The 18,411-nt window shown below is 32.8% G+C and overlaps 1 protein-coding gene across 1 annotated transcript in view; it reads right to left on the bottom strand.

The window, feature by feature from the left end:
* Positions 1-18,411, bottom strand: part of LOC143076375 (pre-mRNA-processing-splicing factor 8-like) — a 53,164-nt gene that overhangs the window by 29,129 nt on the left and 5,624 nt on the right. The window contains exons 3-16 of the mRNA XM_076252111.1: positions 18,183-18,351; positions 16,642-16,806; positions 14,685-14,900; positions 13,819-14,031; positions 10,047-10,172; positions 9,713-9,818; positions 8,888-9,078; positions 8,108-8,227; positions 7,418-7,607; positions 6,864-6,983; positions 5,964-6,098; positions 1,713-1,922; positions 1,062-1,178; positions 259-375 (exon numbers count right to left, since the gene is read on the bottom strand). Coding sequence (XP_076108226.1) covers positions 259-375; positions 1,062-1,178; positions 1,713-1,922; positions 5,964-6,098; positions 6,864-6,983; positions 7,418-7,607; positions 8,108-8,227; positions 8,888-9,078; positions 9,713-9,818; positions 10,047-10,172; positions 13,819-14,031; positions 14,685-14,900; positions 16,642-16,806; positions 18,183-18,351 — 2,195 coding nt within the window. The remainder of the gene's footprint in view (positions 1-258; positions 376-1,061; positions 1,179-1,712; positions 1,923-5,963; positions 6,099-6,863; positions 6,984-7,417; positions 7,608-8,107; positions 8,228-8,887; positions 9,079-9,712; positions 9,819-10,046; positions 10,173-13,818; positions 14,032-14,684; positions 14,901-16,641; positions 16,807-18,182; positions 18,352-18,411) is intronic.

Genomic DNA, 18,411 nt, shown 5'->3' with positions numbered 1-18,411 from the left:
ATATGGCTTAAACACTTTGTTTTTCTTGTCTGCAATATGGCTTAAACACTTTGTTTTTCATGTCTAGAATATGGCTTAAACACTTTGTTTTTAAGTTGGTTTACATAATTTGTTCATAACTATGAATTCTATTGATTTCTGACCTGTTCTTAAAGATTAAAACACACTGATTTGATCCTTATACATTGTAAATATTACAAAAAAATGTATATCACTACTAAAGAAACGTTAAAGGAAGTTTGTGTTTATATAACATACAGTGGCTCCTCTTCTAATTCTCTCTCTGTTATAATGAGCTGTGTTTGTCCACCAGTCAGCTTTGGCTTTGACATATCTCAATATCATGTTCTCTATAGGAATAGGTAAACCAGGAACCTTAAAATAATACATAACCCATAAAGATAATTACAAACAAGGCATAAAGATAATTACAAACAAGGCATAAAGATAATTACAAACAAGGCATAAAGATTTCACAAAGTTTTAACATTATAATCTACGACTTTTTATAGAATAGTTATCAGATGGTTTTCTACCATTGAATGCCACTATCAACATCTATATCTAATCAGGCCACAATTAAAAATATTTTGGTTTGCCCAAACCCTACCCAAAGGTTGAGACAGTGGGTAGGTAGGTACATTTTTTTTGTAGGCATTTTCTTTTTTCTTTTTTCAAAAAGAGAAATTGAAGTATCGGGTGTTTATTAGTCTTCATGCCTATCTGATTAAAAAAAAACTTCTTCAAATCAGAACAATAAAAGAATTTGAGTAGGCAGCTTTTTTCTGGGTAGGTAGCGTTTGGGCAAACAAACCTATTCTTTTTTATGGCCTCACCAGATAGCCTTTTTTCATTTATTCATATTTGAAATAATTATTAGCATAAAAATGGCCAGGTTGCATAAACAATTGACCATAGTCTATAATTTACATTTGTGAATAGTTTGGGTAATATAAAATAAAAATTTGTTAAAATCTTTAAATCCATAATGAAAAATGCACAAGCTAAAGCACCATACTTGGTCCAACTCAGCTAAAAATTGTTACGTTATGTTAACCTACCTTCCATGGGATATTAGCTTTCCAACATCTCCAAGCCTCACTCAAATGTTGTAAGATAGTTCTTGCCTTGTTCTGTTTAATACCTTCTGGCATCATGTCTAGGATGTCATGCATTACCTAAAATATTATATTTATAATTTAAAATATAACATTTACTTTACAATATTCTGCAATTATACAATTTAATATACAGGAAAAGGCTATACATTGCATTTACGATACAGCTACAATAAATATAAGAAGATGTGGTATGAGAGCCAATGATACAACTCTCCATCCAAGTCATAATTTGTAAAAGTAAACCATTATAGGACAAAGTTATATAGGATAGCAATTCTGTTTAATTTTATGAGTTTTAAAGAAAGATAATATTAACAATTATAGGAATTAATCAATTTAATTTTTATGCATGGTAGGGTGAAATATTCCAGTGTCAAGATTGCATTGAAGAATTAAAAAAAAATGTCGTTCTCGGGTAATATACAATCTATTTGTTCTTGCTACCAAAAAAGAGAAAAGCATGGCAACCCCCTTCCTCTTTATATAAAAGCTCATACAATTCATATGTCTGTCAAGCTACATTAAACTTTTTATCGTAAATTGTTTTCAATTTTATGACATCTTCTATAAATATCCTTAAATCATACTCACAGCTGCTCTTAACTCCAGATCAAAGTGACTCTCAACTCTCTGTTTTGTAACGGTCTTGGCAACACCCTTGGAGTGACGTCCCTCAAACTGTCTGGATAACAAGTTTCCTAACCATCTCTCTAGGAGAGGGGTAATCCCTCTCATAAAGAACAGCCAAACCCTCCAACCAGCAGCCCAGAACCCACAACCTGGTCCTTTACCAACAGCACCCTGAAATATAATATCAGGTTACTGACTAAGCCATTATACAAGGGGAGACATTAAGTTAATCAATATTGTCTGGCCTATATTTATTCACTTAACTTTAATACAAGAAGAATGTGTCCATAGTACACGAATGCCGCACCCACACAATCATTTCCTATGTTCAATGGACCGTGAAAATGGGTTAAAAAATCTAATATGGCATTAAAATTAGAAAGATCATATCATAAGGAACATGTGTACCAAGTTTCAAGTTGATTGGACTTCAACTTCATCAAAAACTACCCTGACCAAAAACTTTAACCTGAAGCGGGACAGACTAACAGACAAATGAACGAGCAGACCAGAAAACATAATGCCCATAAATGGGACATAATAAATGGGACATAATAATGATACATGTGATGATAAATCTAGGTTGGTCAGAATATGTACAGTATAACAACCTGACAACAGCTAGCTTTAAAACATTTTTTTCTTTGTTAAAGGGATAATTCGCGATTTTTCACTTTTCATCTAATTATGTTCATAATACCATAAAAAACATATTCACCAAGTTTTATTTCGATATGAAAAGTAATAAAGAAGAAAATTGGGAATTATTAATTTTATTTTATCAAACTTCCTGACTTATGTGACGTAGTTTAAGTCTTTGAGCATGCCGGGAGTGAAATTAATCTCATTTAAGTCTTGTTCGTTAACCATCTAATAACCCTATTTAAGCGCATCGACGACTTTTGATGTAGCTATTAACCAACGAAAAGTAAGTGATAGCCATGCAACTTTTAAAATTAGATTGTAGGATTCATGTGTGGATTTTCTATACGAATTCTAGTAATTAAAGTACATAATACAATAGAACATTTTTATGATTTTTTTTCTTTAAATACTTTAAACAAACATATGAAACTGACACGATCGATAGTGTATTAAAAAATACATGTTTGTATTCTGAACTTTTTGCTTCATTCCAGAAAACAGTTTCACTTGTACTGTGGAAATTAAATGTGTATTTATTTGTGACACTTAGTGAATGTTGAATGCGTAGTTAAACTCAAGGTAATTAAAAGATTAGCATTATGTAATTCTAATCTTTTGATCTTCATTCAGTGACACCTAGGCGTCACGGTTCACCATTTCAGGTGTGAACAACATTTCGTATGAATAATATACGGGAGTCACTTATACTTTTAGACACAGAAATGTAAGAAAAAGAATTAAAATGAATTTACGGGAGAAATAAGGTCGCACAATAACTGGATAGCTGTTGTATATTTTTTATATATTTTGCATAAGCTCACTTTTAAATGAATTATGACTTCTGATTACTTTTGTAACGATAAAATACTGAATTATTTTAATTGAATAAATTTATAAATAAAAATAGCCTTCTAAACACGAGTGTATGAACTAAAAATTGTACTTTTTTAAATTAGAATCGGCAACCTTTAATATTTCAAACAGATTGCAATTATATAATTTAGTCCATCCAAAGCGATCTTTATTTACCTATTTAGGAAGTAATGTTCTCATCAAAATATTTTAAATCTCAAAACGCATGAATACTTCAGCTATTTGAAAAAAAAGATGTTTTAAAAAATTGACAGGAAATTTAAGGATCCTCTTGGAATGGAATCGAAAAATTACGAATAGATATTCTTTTCAAGTGTGAAAAACGTCAACCAAATTTATTCATAATTGGGAGCGTCCTTATTAAAATAGTCTTCTTCTCACAACGAATAATACTTTAGCTATTTGACCAACGATGTTTAAAAAAAAAAAGACAACGAATTTAATGTCATCTTAATTTCCCTATTTTTGAATGTAATTATAAGTCTGTTCAACTGGCAAGAATACCCCTAAAGCGGACAAGCAGTTTATTCTTTAAATTGCTGTCATTGAATATCAAGAGAGAAAATAAATCCCGAAATCAATTTGAAACTTTAATACTCAATAGTTTTCCTAGAAAATATTCACATCCCTTGGGGTTTATTAGTGTACGTCCAGTTGCATATGTTTTACATGAATGTCGGAACAATTGTGATGATGTCGAATTTTTCCTTTATTGGAGAACGATCTAATTGATATATACATTTGTGATTTTACTATGTTCATAACTTCGATGAACTGAAGCAAGTTATTATATCGACCTGTATTTAAATCAAATTGGTCCTCTTCTTCTTCTTTTGGTATACAATAGTCTATCGAATTCGATGATTACATACTGTTGGCATACGTGGACTAGTCTATTTACAAAACTGTTACCCCAATTTACACAAAATGTATGTTTCTTTCTTATGTTCAATGTATACATGTATAGATTTTAAATTGCGATATAGCTCCGTAACTTTCTATCCAGGCGTAGAAATGAATCGTCGACAAGTGCGTACATTTTTTTAAATCAATATTTCTGGTAATTTTCCAATCTGTCCTTTACTATTGACAACGAGTATATATTACATTTTCCAAAATTAAACCTTGGAAAAAAAATGTAAATAGATTTTTATTTCATCAAATCTTTTTTTTTTTGTATTATTTATATTTTTATAAATAATATTCTTTACACCAGTAATGTTATTTATAAACAAGCGTATGAGTTTAGTAATGACTGGTATATTACATGTATATCACTTTCGGACACGCAAGACAGAGATGTATATTATACACCTGCTAGTTCAAAATGGAGAGTTATAAGTTATCGGCCGTGTACACTGATCAATACCTACAGAAGTGAAACGATGCATGAACTTGCAAGCCCGACAGGAAATCGCTTGAATACCTGGATGTGTCACCTCACACCCCTCACAATACCTTTGGGAGTAATACCTTTAGTCATGCTGGTGATCAGATGAGGGAAGATCCGAATTTATTTGAATAAAATTTATTACTTTAAAGAATTATAAACGAATTAGATTTACGAAAACAGTTTTCACGGAACACTTATTTATGATTTAAACTTTGACTTTTTAACTAATTCCAATATTAACAGTTCAAAAATAACAGACTATGGTTATTTAAAAAAAATAAGAACATTTTCCGTATCAAGTTATGTTGTCAGATAAAAACAACCGTACGATTGACAAGATATCGACACGCAATTACTACTACATCGGTTACTGTAGTTTTGGTCCTTTGTGGTTTAGAGACATATCGTGATTTTTAATCGGGGAAGACGACAAAATGGCGGAACGCAGAGAATTGATACTCTAAATTTAAAATCGATGGTGATCTCTTATCTAGCGGAATAAAACTTTAATATCTATAAATTTGAGCATTTCTATACAGAATGGACATAATATCAATTTTTGATTTTTTTGCGAAGTTTCCCTTTAAATTGCTACAAATCTATATTCCGAGTATTCATTTTCACAAAATTCAATGTTGGACAAAGCACAATCTTTTTTATAGGGTTGTTTGCAGAATTTGGTCAAACCATGATTGGCATGAAGTAGTATATCCTAAAAATACAATATTTTTTTTATTCCACAAGAATGTGTCCCAAGTACACAGATGCCCCATCAGCACTATCATTTTCTATGTTCAATGGACCATAAAAATGGGGAAAACCTCTAATTTGGCATTAAAATTAGAACAATCATATCATAGGGAACATGTTTACTAAGTTTCAAGTTGATTGGACTTCAACTTCATCAAAAACTACCTTGACCAAAAACTTTAACCTGAACTTTGCACTATCATTTTCTATGTTCAGTGGACCGTGAAAATGGGATAAAATCTCTAATTTGGCATTAAAATTAGAAGGATCATATCATAGGGAACATGTTTACTAAGTTTTAAGTTGATTGGACTTCAATTTCATCAAAAACTACCTTGACCAAAAACTTTAACCTGAAGCGGGTCGAACGGAAAGATGAATGGATGAACAGACGGACGCACAGACCAGAAAACATAATGCCCATAAATGAGGCATAATAAATGGGGCATAAAAATTGGTTCCCATGAAAATAAAAGAATGGCCAGTAGTTAATAATACATACTGTGTTAAATCTGTAGCAAATCAAATGTTTGATAGTTAATGATACATACTGTGTTAAATCTGTAGTAGATTAAATGTTTGATGTCTTTACACATCCTGATCTGTCTCATCAACTTATATTTATATCTGTACATTCCTGTTAACTGTCCTACGTGGGCAAAGATATACTGTATACCATCAGATAACTGTAAAACATAAAAACACAAACTGTAAAGTAAAAATCAGATAAATGTAAAACATATTAAAAACAAACAGTAACCAGATGCTCCGCAGGGTGCAGCTTTATAGGACCTCAGAGGTCGAACCCTGAACGGTTGGGGCTAGTATGGACACAACATTCAAGCTGGATACAGCTCTGAATTTGGATTGTGATTAAATAGTTGACACAGCATAGGTTTATGACACAGAATGAATGTGGTCTAATGAACTTAAAAATTTTTTGCTTTTGAGCAATTCACGATGCTATTGAATATTAATCCTCTGCATAAAAAATTATTTGAAGAAATTTTCTTTTTAATTTCTGAAATCTGAAATGAGAAAAATTGACCCCCCCCCCCTTTTCAATTTTTCCATTTGTAAAGGGGCATAACCCTAGAATGGTAATCAAAGTGCTTGTAATCACTGAATGGTAGAGACTGCTTAAATTTATCAATTGGTAGTAAAATAACTTTGACACCATGCTAAATGTTTTTATACAAACCATGGAAAGTATCAAAATTTCTTACACAGAATATTTAACATAAAGAAGTTATTTTCCCTTCTTTAAATATGGTTTGTACCCAATTTGCTCGACTTTTCTCTCTTGTTACATATTTGTATCAATCTTGGAAGTCATGAACACATTCCTGTCTATATTGTACATGTCCTATTTAAATGAGGGTTACATTCTCCCATCTCCCAAACGTTTTGTCCTCAATCACTTGGCATCTATCTTTAGATTTTAAACAAACCTGAAAAGCATCGACATTTCCCAGTCTATACTGTACATGACTGTCTATCACTAACTTGGATAATCTCAAGATTTCACGACACAAATGGAAAGCATTACCAAATCTGGATTTTTTTCTTTCCTGAAAAAATAAAATCAATAGAGATGAATAAATACAAGATCATGAAATTTACATGGATAATTTTGATTGTTCAATATAGAAATATATTGGTGTGTTTCTTTATTCTACATTGGCTATGAGGTATAGGGAGAGGGTTGAGATCTCACAAAACATTTTCAACCCAGCCACATTTTAGCACCTGTCACAAGAGAGGAGCCTCTGACCTTTGTTAGTCTTGTATGTTTTTTAATTTCTTGTTCATTTATCTTTTGGAGTTTAGTATGATGTCCATTTTCACTGAACTAGTACACATTTTATTTAGGGGCCAGCTTAGGCCCGTCTGGGGGTGCTGGACTTTATCGTGACCCAGGGTGGCTGTTTTCTGCTCTTTAGTCAGGGAGTTATCTCTGATATATTCCCAATTTTATCTACAATTTTTCAATTAAATAAATTACCTTTGTTGTTAGTGTTTTGACTGGTTTCAAGTTAAAGTTGTAATCCAAATGAAGGTAGTTCAAGTTTTTTCTGTGAATCAACAGATTTAACATGTTGTAACCTTGACGACAGACTTGTAATCCAACCTCAACCCAATCTAACTGTGTCAACTGGAAAAACTTGGTTGCTTTAAAAGATCTAAACAGGTATCTGGAAAATAATAATGAAATAATAAACAACTTGAAATTTCAACAGCTGATAGGTGTCTCATTCAACATTTGGTTTATACAGCATTTCATAACAAAGCAGAAATGTTTTGAATTACAATTATTTTCTGGCTATAGAAAGATTTGTCTGTAATTCTGGATGCTTTCTGTATTAATAAATTCATTAATATTAGTTGGATACCATTTTAGTGGATTCTTTGGGTACAGTGGAACCACTAAATCAAATGTTCAACGAATTACAAATATTCTAAAATTTGTATGCTGTCTTTGCCAAAACAATGAAAATATCCACGGAACTGCAACTTTTCTTCAAACCACTAAAATTGGTACCCACGAAATCAAATGAATCCACAGTAACTAAAGAAATTTTTTAAATGTCCAATTTTTCATTATGCAGTTTTGCCATAAACATATCAAACTTTATATCCTGTCTACATACATAAGACTTTAATCTCCAGAAACATTTTTAGACTTAGGACCTACCTTTTCTTCTGAGCCTTTGGTGGTCTACTTTTGAGGGCATTCAGTACATAATACTTGAGAAGCTTCTGATAGGACACTCTAACCTTGACCGGCATGTTAGCTGGACAGTGCTCTCTGTACCTGTATTACAATTGGAAAAAAAACTTTAATATTGTGACCTTGACTGGCATGTTGGCTGGACAGTGCTCTCTGTACCTGAATTACAATTGGGAAAAAAAATTAATATTGTGACCTTGACTGGCATGTTGGCTTGACAGTGCTCTCTGTACCGGTATTACAATTGGAACAAAAAACTTTCATATTGTTGTTTTTGCATAGGGTTTGTTTTGTGTTTGGAAATCTTTTGGCAAGTTTATGATTTGCGAAATTATGATCTTGTAAAATTCTTAAAAAATGGACAGCGAAGTCATGAACAAAGAGAAAATTAGCCACATACAAGACTTCTCAATACACGGTACAATATTGAACTAGCAGCAATTTGGACTGATCTAAAAGAATATGTCCTGTTTCTGTTACAGATATATACAAACTTCAACAGTAGCTTATGATCCTGCCGCTGCTGAACACAGTATGCTCAATTTGAACTTTATGTTCTTATACTCCCTATTGATTCAAACTGTACAAATTTTTTCATCACATGGTAATATCAAATTTAACTTCTATCTTAATCTAATCAATACAACATACAATATTTAATAATAAGAAGCATTGTCAAACTTAAAACAATTTTTTTTAATTATTCTCCCCCTCTTGACCAGAAGATTTTTTTTAAAAACTGACCATGTTTTGACTAGTGGAATATCTATTGCTCTGCGAGTGCGTCCTGATCTCATGTTGAATGGACGAGGGGCCCACAGCAGTGCTATACCGTTAGCTGTATTATCTGTATAAAGAGGTGTGTCCTTCATAAATGGCTGAACGAATTCTGGTAGCTCAAATTCCTCATCATCTTCTGGTAATATCTCTCCTCCCTGTATAGATAAAATGTTTAAATAAGATGTTTAAGTTAATGTGACATTCTGATAGCATTCATTTTTTTTCCAATAAAAAATAATAGAATACTGAAAACATCATTTTTAGAAATGCGTAAGCATCATCCATACTGATTGTCAGGTTTTTACCTGGATAAAACTGTATCTTTCCCTTTTTGTGATAATGAGACTATAAAATTGTGTGTAAACATTGTATATGGGGTATCTATCCATGATACGTAATAAGTACATGCACAACAACAAAAAAAACACACAAAAAGCAAAGGAACAGAGCTTTTATTGCTGTTCTTCATCTCAAAGTCACAGTGAGGCCTTTAACACGGAGCAAAAAAAAAAACCAAACTCTCACCTCAATGCAAGTTTACAACAGCCCATAGCACTGTCTTGAGCAGATTTCTTTGCATAAATAATTTGGAGACTTTGTAAGATGTAACACCACCTAATGTGTTTGTATGTCAATAAGCATGTCAGTGAGTTTATGGATCAGGTATCTTTGTCTGTAAAATGGATTTAAATTCATCAGTGTTGATGTCTTGTTTGAGCATCATTATTGACCTCTCCTTGTTTGTGTGTCTGTATTTTGTTTGAATGATCAGGTGTGTTACTGTCTTACCTTGTTTGTGTGTCTGTGTGAGATTGGATTAATCAAAGGATCAAAGTAGAAGGCCGGTAGATCAGGATCTTCTGTCTTAATGTAAACCACGTTTGGTGTGTGATACCTAGAAGTTAAAAAAAAACAATATAAATATAAGATGTGGTATGATTGTCATTTAAACATTTATACACCAGAGAGAGGGAAATGATACCATTACCGCCTCGGGGAAATAAAATATGCATCTTGACCCAGTTTTTAGATCGTACATTAAAGTTGAGCATGCTACTACAAGACAACAGAAATATATCATATAAGTGTTCAGTGTCAAAAGACTAACAAAAAGTATACATACCATGATAACTGAACTTTAAAAGGCATACTGTTATACAAGTACGGGAAGGCAATCCTATACTCTGTTCTGATTGGCTGACGTATTATGATCTTATTGATGTCATTAAACTCGTTCCAGTCTTCGTCCCTGGCAAATAGAAATGGCTCCTGTTACATACTTATAAAACCAAAATAGTTAGCAAGGATTTTGTACAGATGTTGAATACACAATAAAAGTGAATAAGATCTACTGCACCTAGAAGTGTGTATAGCATGTATAGTTCATCTGATTTTTGTGCATTACAAAAAAGTCACACAAAAAATCAGATGGTTGTCATAGTCTTACAATACACATTGGTTGTATAAAGGATGGAAATTCTTCAAGTCATGGTTATTTACTTATGTTGTGCAACTTTGTATAAAGTTTAGGGCTGTTTTCTGCTCTTTGGTCAAGTTGTTTTCTCTTTGACACATTCCCCTTTTCATTCTCAATTTTAAGAAAATAGGTGAAGATTAATACCCCACTATTTATTCTGTGACATATGTTACAATTTAATTCTTACTGTAGCTCTGTATTTTGCAACCTTAATTACTGTAAATTCAGAAATTATTGCAAGGTTTTTATTATTGCGAAAAATGCGACACTTGTAAACGCAATAAATTAAACTCGCATTTTGAAATGTTTTATATGAATTACAACATCTCAAAATTGTAATAATTAAGGTAGCACAATACAAAGATTTTTCACTCCCAATCAGAAAACTTTAAACTGATGTAATTCATTTCATCCTTCTTTATATTTTATAAATGAGGTACCAAAAGAAAGAAGAAAGATTAATCTTTCAAATTCTGATAATTTCATTATGACATAATTATTACATAATTAATTATTATGTAATTAGTCGCTATATTGTGATGTCCACACTTGAATGAATTTAGCGTCTTTGTTCTTCATAGCATCCCAAAATATTTTAGATTCTTGTACAACACAGCTTGACCTCCAAAACTGTGTCTCAGATTTCCAAAAACATCAATAGAACAAATTTTATACCCAATTGAATTTAGTGGTCTCTAATGAATTGATGTTACAAACTTCATTGAAGATTTATGAGAGAATACAATAGGAAAAATCTGAGACACAGTTTTGGAGGTCAAACTGTGTTGTGCAAGAATCTATAATTTTTTTTAGAATGCTATGAAGAACAAAGAAGCTAAATTCATTCAAGTATGGACATCACAGAATGGCAACTAATTACATAACAATTATGCTAAGTATGTAATAATTATGTCATAATGAAATTATCACAATTTGAAAGATTAATCCTTCTTCTTTCTTTTGGTACCTCATTTATAAAATTTAATGAAAGATGAGTGGAATTACATCAGTTTAAAGATGTTTGATTGGGGATGAAAAATCTTTGTATTGTGCTTCCTTAAATCGCATTTAAGTCTAAATTGACAAAATCGCAATAATAAATGCACGCAATAATTTCTGAATTTACAGTAGTATGATAGCAAAGAAAATAGCATCACACTTTCATCATTGCAAGCTGTAGTTGATCTATTTGGATTCATGCAATTTACATTTTTACTCTTCAACAATCAGTAGTGTTGCTACTAACTGAAATTTTTTGAAGAAACTAAGACCAACTTTTTTTTGGAAATTTATGACAAAAAGTAAATTGTAAATATAAAAAAGATGTGGTATGATTGCCAATGAGACAGCTGTCCACAAGAGACCAAAATGTCATAGACATTAACAACTATAGGTCACCGTACGGCCTTCAACAATGAGCAAAGCCCATACCGCATATTCAGCTATAAAAGGCCCCGAAATGACAATGTAAAACAATTCAAACGAGGAAAACTAACGGCCTTATTTGTATAAACAAGAGTGCACACACTGAAATGTCTCGCCTTCTTTACTAATCATTGATATTATGTTGATAGTCCTAAGTATAAAGCTTTAACAATTGCCACATAAACTTAACATAAACCAAGATAGCTAAATAAAGACAAATGAACCATGAAAATGAGGTCAAGGTCAGATGAACCATGCCAGGCAGAAATGTACAGCTAACAATGCTTCCATACAATAAATATAGTTGTCCTATTACTTATAGTTTACGAAAAACAGACCAAAACACAAAAACTTAACACTGTGCAATGAACCGTGAAATTGAAGTCATGGTCAAATAAAACCTGCGGGACTTACATATAGATCATAAAATATTTCCATACACCAAATATAGTTGACCTTTGGCATATAATATTAGATAAAAAGACCAAAACTCAAAAACTTAACTTTGACCACTGAACCATGAAAATAAGGTCAAGGTCAGATGACATCTGCCCGCTAGACATGTACACCTTACAATCATTCCATACAACAAATATAGTATACTTATTGCACAAAATATGGGAAAAATAGACCAAAACACAAAAACTTAACTATAACCACTGAACCATGAAAATGAGGTCAAGGTCAGATGAACCATGCCAGGCAGACATGTACAGCTAACAATGCTTCCATACAATAAATATAGTTGACCTATTACTTATAGTTTAAGAAAAACAGACCAAAACACAAAAACTTAACACTGTGCAATGAACCGTGAAATTGAGGTCATGGTCAAATAAAACCTGCGGGACTTACATATAGATCATAAAATATTTCCATACACCAAATATAGTTGACCTTTGGCATATAATATTAGATAAAAAGACCAAAACTCAAAACTTTAACTTTGACCACTGAACCATGAAAATAAGGTCAAGGTCAGATGACATCTGCCCGCTAGACATGTACACCTTACAATCATTCCATACAACAAATATAGTAGACTTATTGCACAAAGTATGGGAAAAATAGACCAAAACACAAAAACCTAACTATAACCACTGAACCATGAAAATGAGGTCAAGGTCAGATGACACCTGCCAGTTGGACATGTACACCTAACAGTCCTTCCATACACTGAATATACTAGCCCTATTGCTTATAGTATCTGAGATATGGACTTGACCACCAAAACTTAACCTTGTTCACTGATCCATGAAATGAGGTCGAGGTCAAGTGAAAACTGTCTGACGGGCATGAGGACCTTGCAAGGTACGCACATACCAAATATAGTTATCCTATTACTTATAATAAGAGAGGATTCAACATTACAAAAATTCTGAACTTTTTTTTCAAGTGGTCACTGAACCATGAAAATGAGGTCAAGGACATTGGACATGTGACTGACAGAAACTTCGTAACATGAGGCATCTATATACAAAGTATGAAGCATCCAGGTCTTCCACCTTCTAAAATATAAAGCTTTTAAGAAGTTAGCTAACGCCGCCGCCGCCGCCGGATCACTATCCCTATGTCGAGCTTTCTGCAACAAAAGTTGCAGGCTCAACAAAAAATGAACTAAAAACAAATATGTAACACATAAACAAACGACAACCACTGTAAGTTTGTATTGTAAAAACAATTATTCATGAGGTAGAAATTCATATTTGTTCATCATGCATAGATAAATACCCCATAAAACTAAAATTTTCTGTGATATACTGTGGATTCATTATTATTCCTTGGATACTAATTTTTTTAGATTTCGCAAGTACAGACGAAATAACGCAATCAAATGTTCAACTAATAACACATTTTCAATAGGCTTGATTGCATAAGTCAGAAAAATCACGAAATTAAATATCCACGATCATGTAAGTTTTTCTTTATCCATGAAAACTGGTACCCACGAAAAAATAAATGACTCCACAGTATGTAATAATTTAATTCCTACTGTGATTCTTTATCTTTGACAAGTGGTTCAAACTTGGGTCCACCTGGTATTGCCATGTTCAGAGCTTTGGCTGTGAAGAAAGATTTCAAATCAAACAGATAAAAATAGTTCTCATCTACTAAATCTGTAATCAGCTGATTAGCCATTCGGTACAGGACTGACATCATCGGTAGGGAGAGGTTCCACTTTCTGTATGTTTGACCATTAACGTATCTGCAATGATAAAACATCTTTAATTTAATCTGTGCATCATCAGCAAGGACAGTAATTAAAAGAAATACAATTGGCAAAGTTTAATTTTATTCTCTTATCCATGAAAGGTAATTTGTAATCCTATACCAATTTTATTTTTGCTGAGGAAATGACAAATTCAAAAAGCTAGCTATTATGTAGAAATTGTTGCAATTAAATATTATATGATCAATATATATAATCTGCTTATAAACATCAAATAAAATAAAATCATCCATGCAAACAGTTGTATGATTATCAGTTTTTCAATTGTTATATTACATTTGGTGCTAACCTAAGATTAACTTATTTATTTCAATCTTATTTCTGTCAGTCAGTAGTTTGTGAGAATCAACCTCTTTCTCTATATATTTTGTGTCAGCCAGTGTTAATTTTTCATTGGCTCCTTCCCTTTTCTACTTACTTTGTGTCAGCAAGTGTTAATTTGTCATTGGCTCCTCCCCTTTTCTACTTACTTTGTGTCAGCAAGTGTTAATTTGTCATTGGTTCCTCCCCTTTTTTCTACTAATTTTGTGTCAACCAATGTTAATTTTTCATTGGCTCCTCCCCTTTTCTACTTACTTTGTGTCAGCAAGTGTTAGTTTGTCATTGGCTCTTCCCCCTTTTCTACTTACTTTGTGTCAGCCAATGGTTTATGATCATACAGCCATCCATAAACAGCTTTGTCTTCTTCCATGTCAACTTCCATCTGTATGGGTTCCAGGGGTTCAACATCTAGGATATTGTCAGCATAATCAAGTGGAGGCTCCTCATCATCAAAGGGAGGGAATCTCATTCTTTTGAAGTGACGTCGATCTCTCTTTTCTCTTCTCATCATGATCCACATGGTTCTTAAAAATTGAAAGGGAACATATCAAAAATGATATTGATAATCTTTTGCTTCATTAAAACCTTACACTTTTACTTGTTTTATATATATTCTACTTTAGGCATATTTTGTATATTTATAAATGTAACCAGAAAACAAAAGAAAAAGCTGAATGATAATTAAGTGAAATAAAATTTCAAACTTAAAACAAAGTGAAAGTGATTGATAAACTACATACCCCCACTGTGCTACATATATATAGGTTCTACAACCCAGGGGATTTCATTGATAAACTACATATCCCTATGTGCTACATAGATGGGTTCTACAACCAAGGGTATTTCATTGATAAACTACATACCCCCATTGCCAGGGTTCGACACTAACGCTAGCCCGCTAGCCAGAGACAAGTAACTTTTGTGTCAGGCTAGTAAATGTCCGTAGCGCGGTAGCCCGAGGGACTAGTAAATTTATTTGTCATTGAACATCAATCTGTTGTACTTTCAGCAAAGTACAGTCCAAACGCTGGTCATATAAGACAACTTCGTCGAATATTGTCTGCACTGGTTCCACGACCTCTTTATTTACATACAGATACAGATACTGGAGGGTAAAATTTCTACCGTAAACCAGTCGCTATACACAGTCAACTCTATCTAAGATCACTCGACCCATAAAGTAAGAATGCACCACGTTTGAAGATAACCAGTTTTGAAATAAACATTAATTATACTGCATATACATTTTGGTTTTATTATATTTTATTATTAATCACATCAGAGATCCTGATAAATCATGTGCATAGTTTAGCCTTATCTATTACATAGTCGTCGCGTAAATAGTTTAAATTGGAAATGTCCTTTCGTTCTTAAAATAGAGCGTTGTTGAATTTTTCCTTTACTCCAAAGGTACACGTGGTGATGAAAACTTTTCGATCTTCTCTGTCTTTATCGAATTAGCGTTTGTCATGTCGTCATAATTCTTTTCGTATTGCTCGGGATTCATCATTACAGTTGCAATGGACTGAAACGACAGTAAATTACCGGTAATAATATTAAAATGTGATTAGCTTCATTTTGAGAGCGGGTGTTGATGATAACAAGACTAAGCCATTGGTATCAGAAAGCGTCCATTGCACGTACCGGGATGTATGCATGTCATAATGCTTTAACGAGAACAGGGTTAAAACTCGTCATGAGACAAATCAGTTGGAACATGAAGACTCAGCATCAGAAACCAAAAGTAAAATAGGGGACAAGTCAACTTATTTATACATGTAAATAAAATTAAACAAAAACATTGGTTTTTTTTAATTTGATTATTTTAGTTGATAAGTTTTTTGTAAGCAAAAAAAGTGTCCCATGAAATTGTGCCTTCTTGAAATATATTTCACAATTCATCTGACAAACAAATTCCTGCCGTTAGATTTCTGTGGTGTTAATGTTTTTTGTTTTTTTTTATGAAGATATAAACAAGTATGAATTAGTTATTTTTCAGACTGAAAACATCTTCTTTAAAAGCCTCAGAATGCAGGATTTTGCATCTACATTTCAAAAAAATTCTGGGGGGCATGCCCCAGACCCCCCTAGCAAGTTTGCAGGCCTATGGCCCGCTCACCGGGCTACCTGAAACAGAACAGGGCTAGTTGAATATAATTTTTACTAGCCCTGCGGGCTAGTGCCTACAAAACTTAGTGTCAACCCCTGATTGTGCTACATATATGGGTTCTACAAACCAGGGTATTTCATTGATAAACTACATACCCCCATTGTGCTACATATATGGGTTCTACAACCCATGGTATTTCATTGATGAATGTAATGGCTCCTGTGATGTGATACAGGACTTTGACATCTCTGATCTGCTCCCATGGCATGGGCATGTTCTCCAGTAGTTTAAGAACAGCATGAGGCATGTACTTCAAAGCTCTGAAAAATACAAATGTTACATTTATAATTGAAAGGCACCAATAAACAATCTCTGTCGCAGAGATCATATCAGTTCTGTTAAATACTTTGCAACACTACACTCATATTAAGTGCAGTATTGCGGAGCATGTATGGAACGGATATGAACTCTGCGCTGGAGATTATCAATAAATTTCAAGCCGGATTAGACTTCTGCAATGCAATACATCATAGCTACAAGTACATGTACTGTAGTAAACTAGAAATATTTCATTAAATTTGACACTTATTGTCACAACTTGTCATAATATAAAAAACTAGGTATAAATCGTTTAACAAGATACTTTAAATTAACAAGAATGTGTCCATTGTATTCAAACTGGAGCCGGACAGACAGAGGGACAAACAAACAGACAGACCAGAAAATATAATGCCCCTCTACTAGGTGGGGCATAAAAATGTGCACCTTATTCTTAATTACTTCAAAGTCCTTTGGTAAATACAGGATTTTAGCAATATTACCAAAGATTAACCCCTTAGCCAATGAGTACTGGTTTACCAGGATTCACGCCTCACAGTTTTACAGGGATCGGAAAACCTCTTTTCTATTTCCTGCTAAAAACAGTGCAAACACAAGTTATCTTTCTTTGTTGAATACCCGGATGAAAGTGTAAACATTGCGCTTCTGTTTGTTGAAAACCGTGTCAAAATCAGAAAAAAATTACGGAATTTACAAGAATTTGAAATGGAGGAAATTTTTTTTGAAAGAATATTGAAAATTTGAAGCCACACTAGTATTCTTTTTTGACATAAAATGTTGTTTTATGTACAAAACACTTGGAATGGACATTGTTCAGTGTAAGGAATTTGTACAGCCTCATTAAATTTTTCAAAATTTTGCCGTTTTGAGTTAAAAAATTACGATTTTGGGTCAAAGAGAAGAATTTTGAAATTTTCACCTAGATAATGCAGAAAATTTGAAAATTTGAATATTTTATGAAGAAAAAATTATCAAAACATGAACAAAACTGTGAACATGGTGTTAGTGAATGAACATGATGAAATAAAGACCCAAATAACTAAAGAAAAGTTTTTATTGATATTTATTATGAAGATCTCCCACTTGAGTAATAGTAGCCAGGGAAGCCATTGTCTCAGAGTAGCTTCTGTCTGGGCAGCTATCGATGAAAGGAATAATAAGTTGATCTCATGCTTCTAAGACTTTTAGATAGAGACTGGGTTTCATTTACATTGCTCAAAATTGAAAAATATGATGTCAGATTCAAGTCACTACGCAAATAGTTTTTCTGAACAGATCTATGAAGTAAATATTTCAGAAGAATCTACTGGTTTTATTAGACGTTCTATCTTTTAGACATCTTTTTCACTAAACCTACCCCAGATAAACTCTCTTGTCATGTCTAAACTTTCTATTTGTCATGTCTCCATGGTCACGCACAATTTTCCGTACATGACTTGCGGGTGTTTCTTCTTTCTGTGCATCAATGAATCCAAACTTTCTCTTCTCACTATATCTTTTTGACTGTAATTGCTGCCATTTTCTTGCTAAATAAATATAAAAAAGATGTATAAATTAGAAAAACCTCCTGCCATGCTACTGCCACG

Source organism: Mytilus galloprovincialis, chromosome 5, assembly GCF_965363235.1.
Source record: "Mytilus galloprovincialis chromosome 5, xbMytGall1.hap1.1, whole genome shotgun sequence".
NCBI lineage: Eukaryota > Metazoa > Mollusca > Bivalvia > Mytilida > Mytilidae > Mytilus > Mytilus galloprovincialis.
This window is presented reverse-complemented; position numbering and strand designations above follow the sequence as displayed.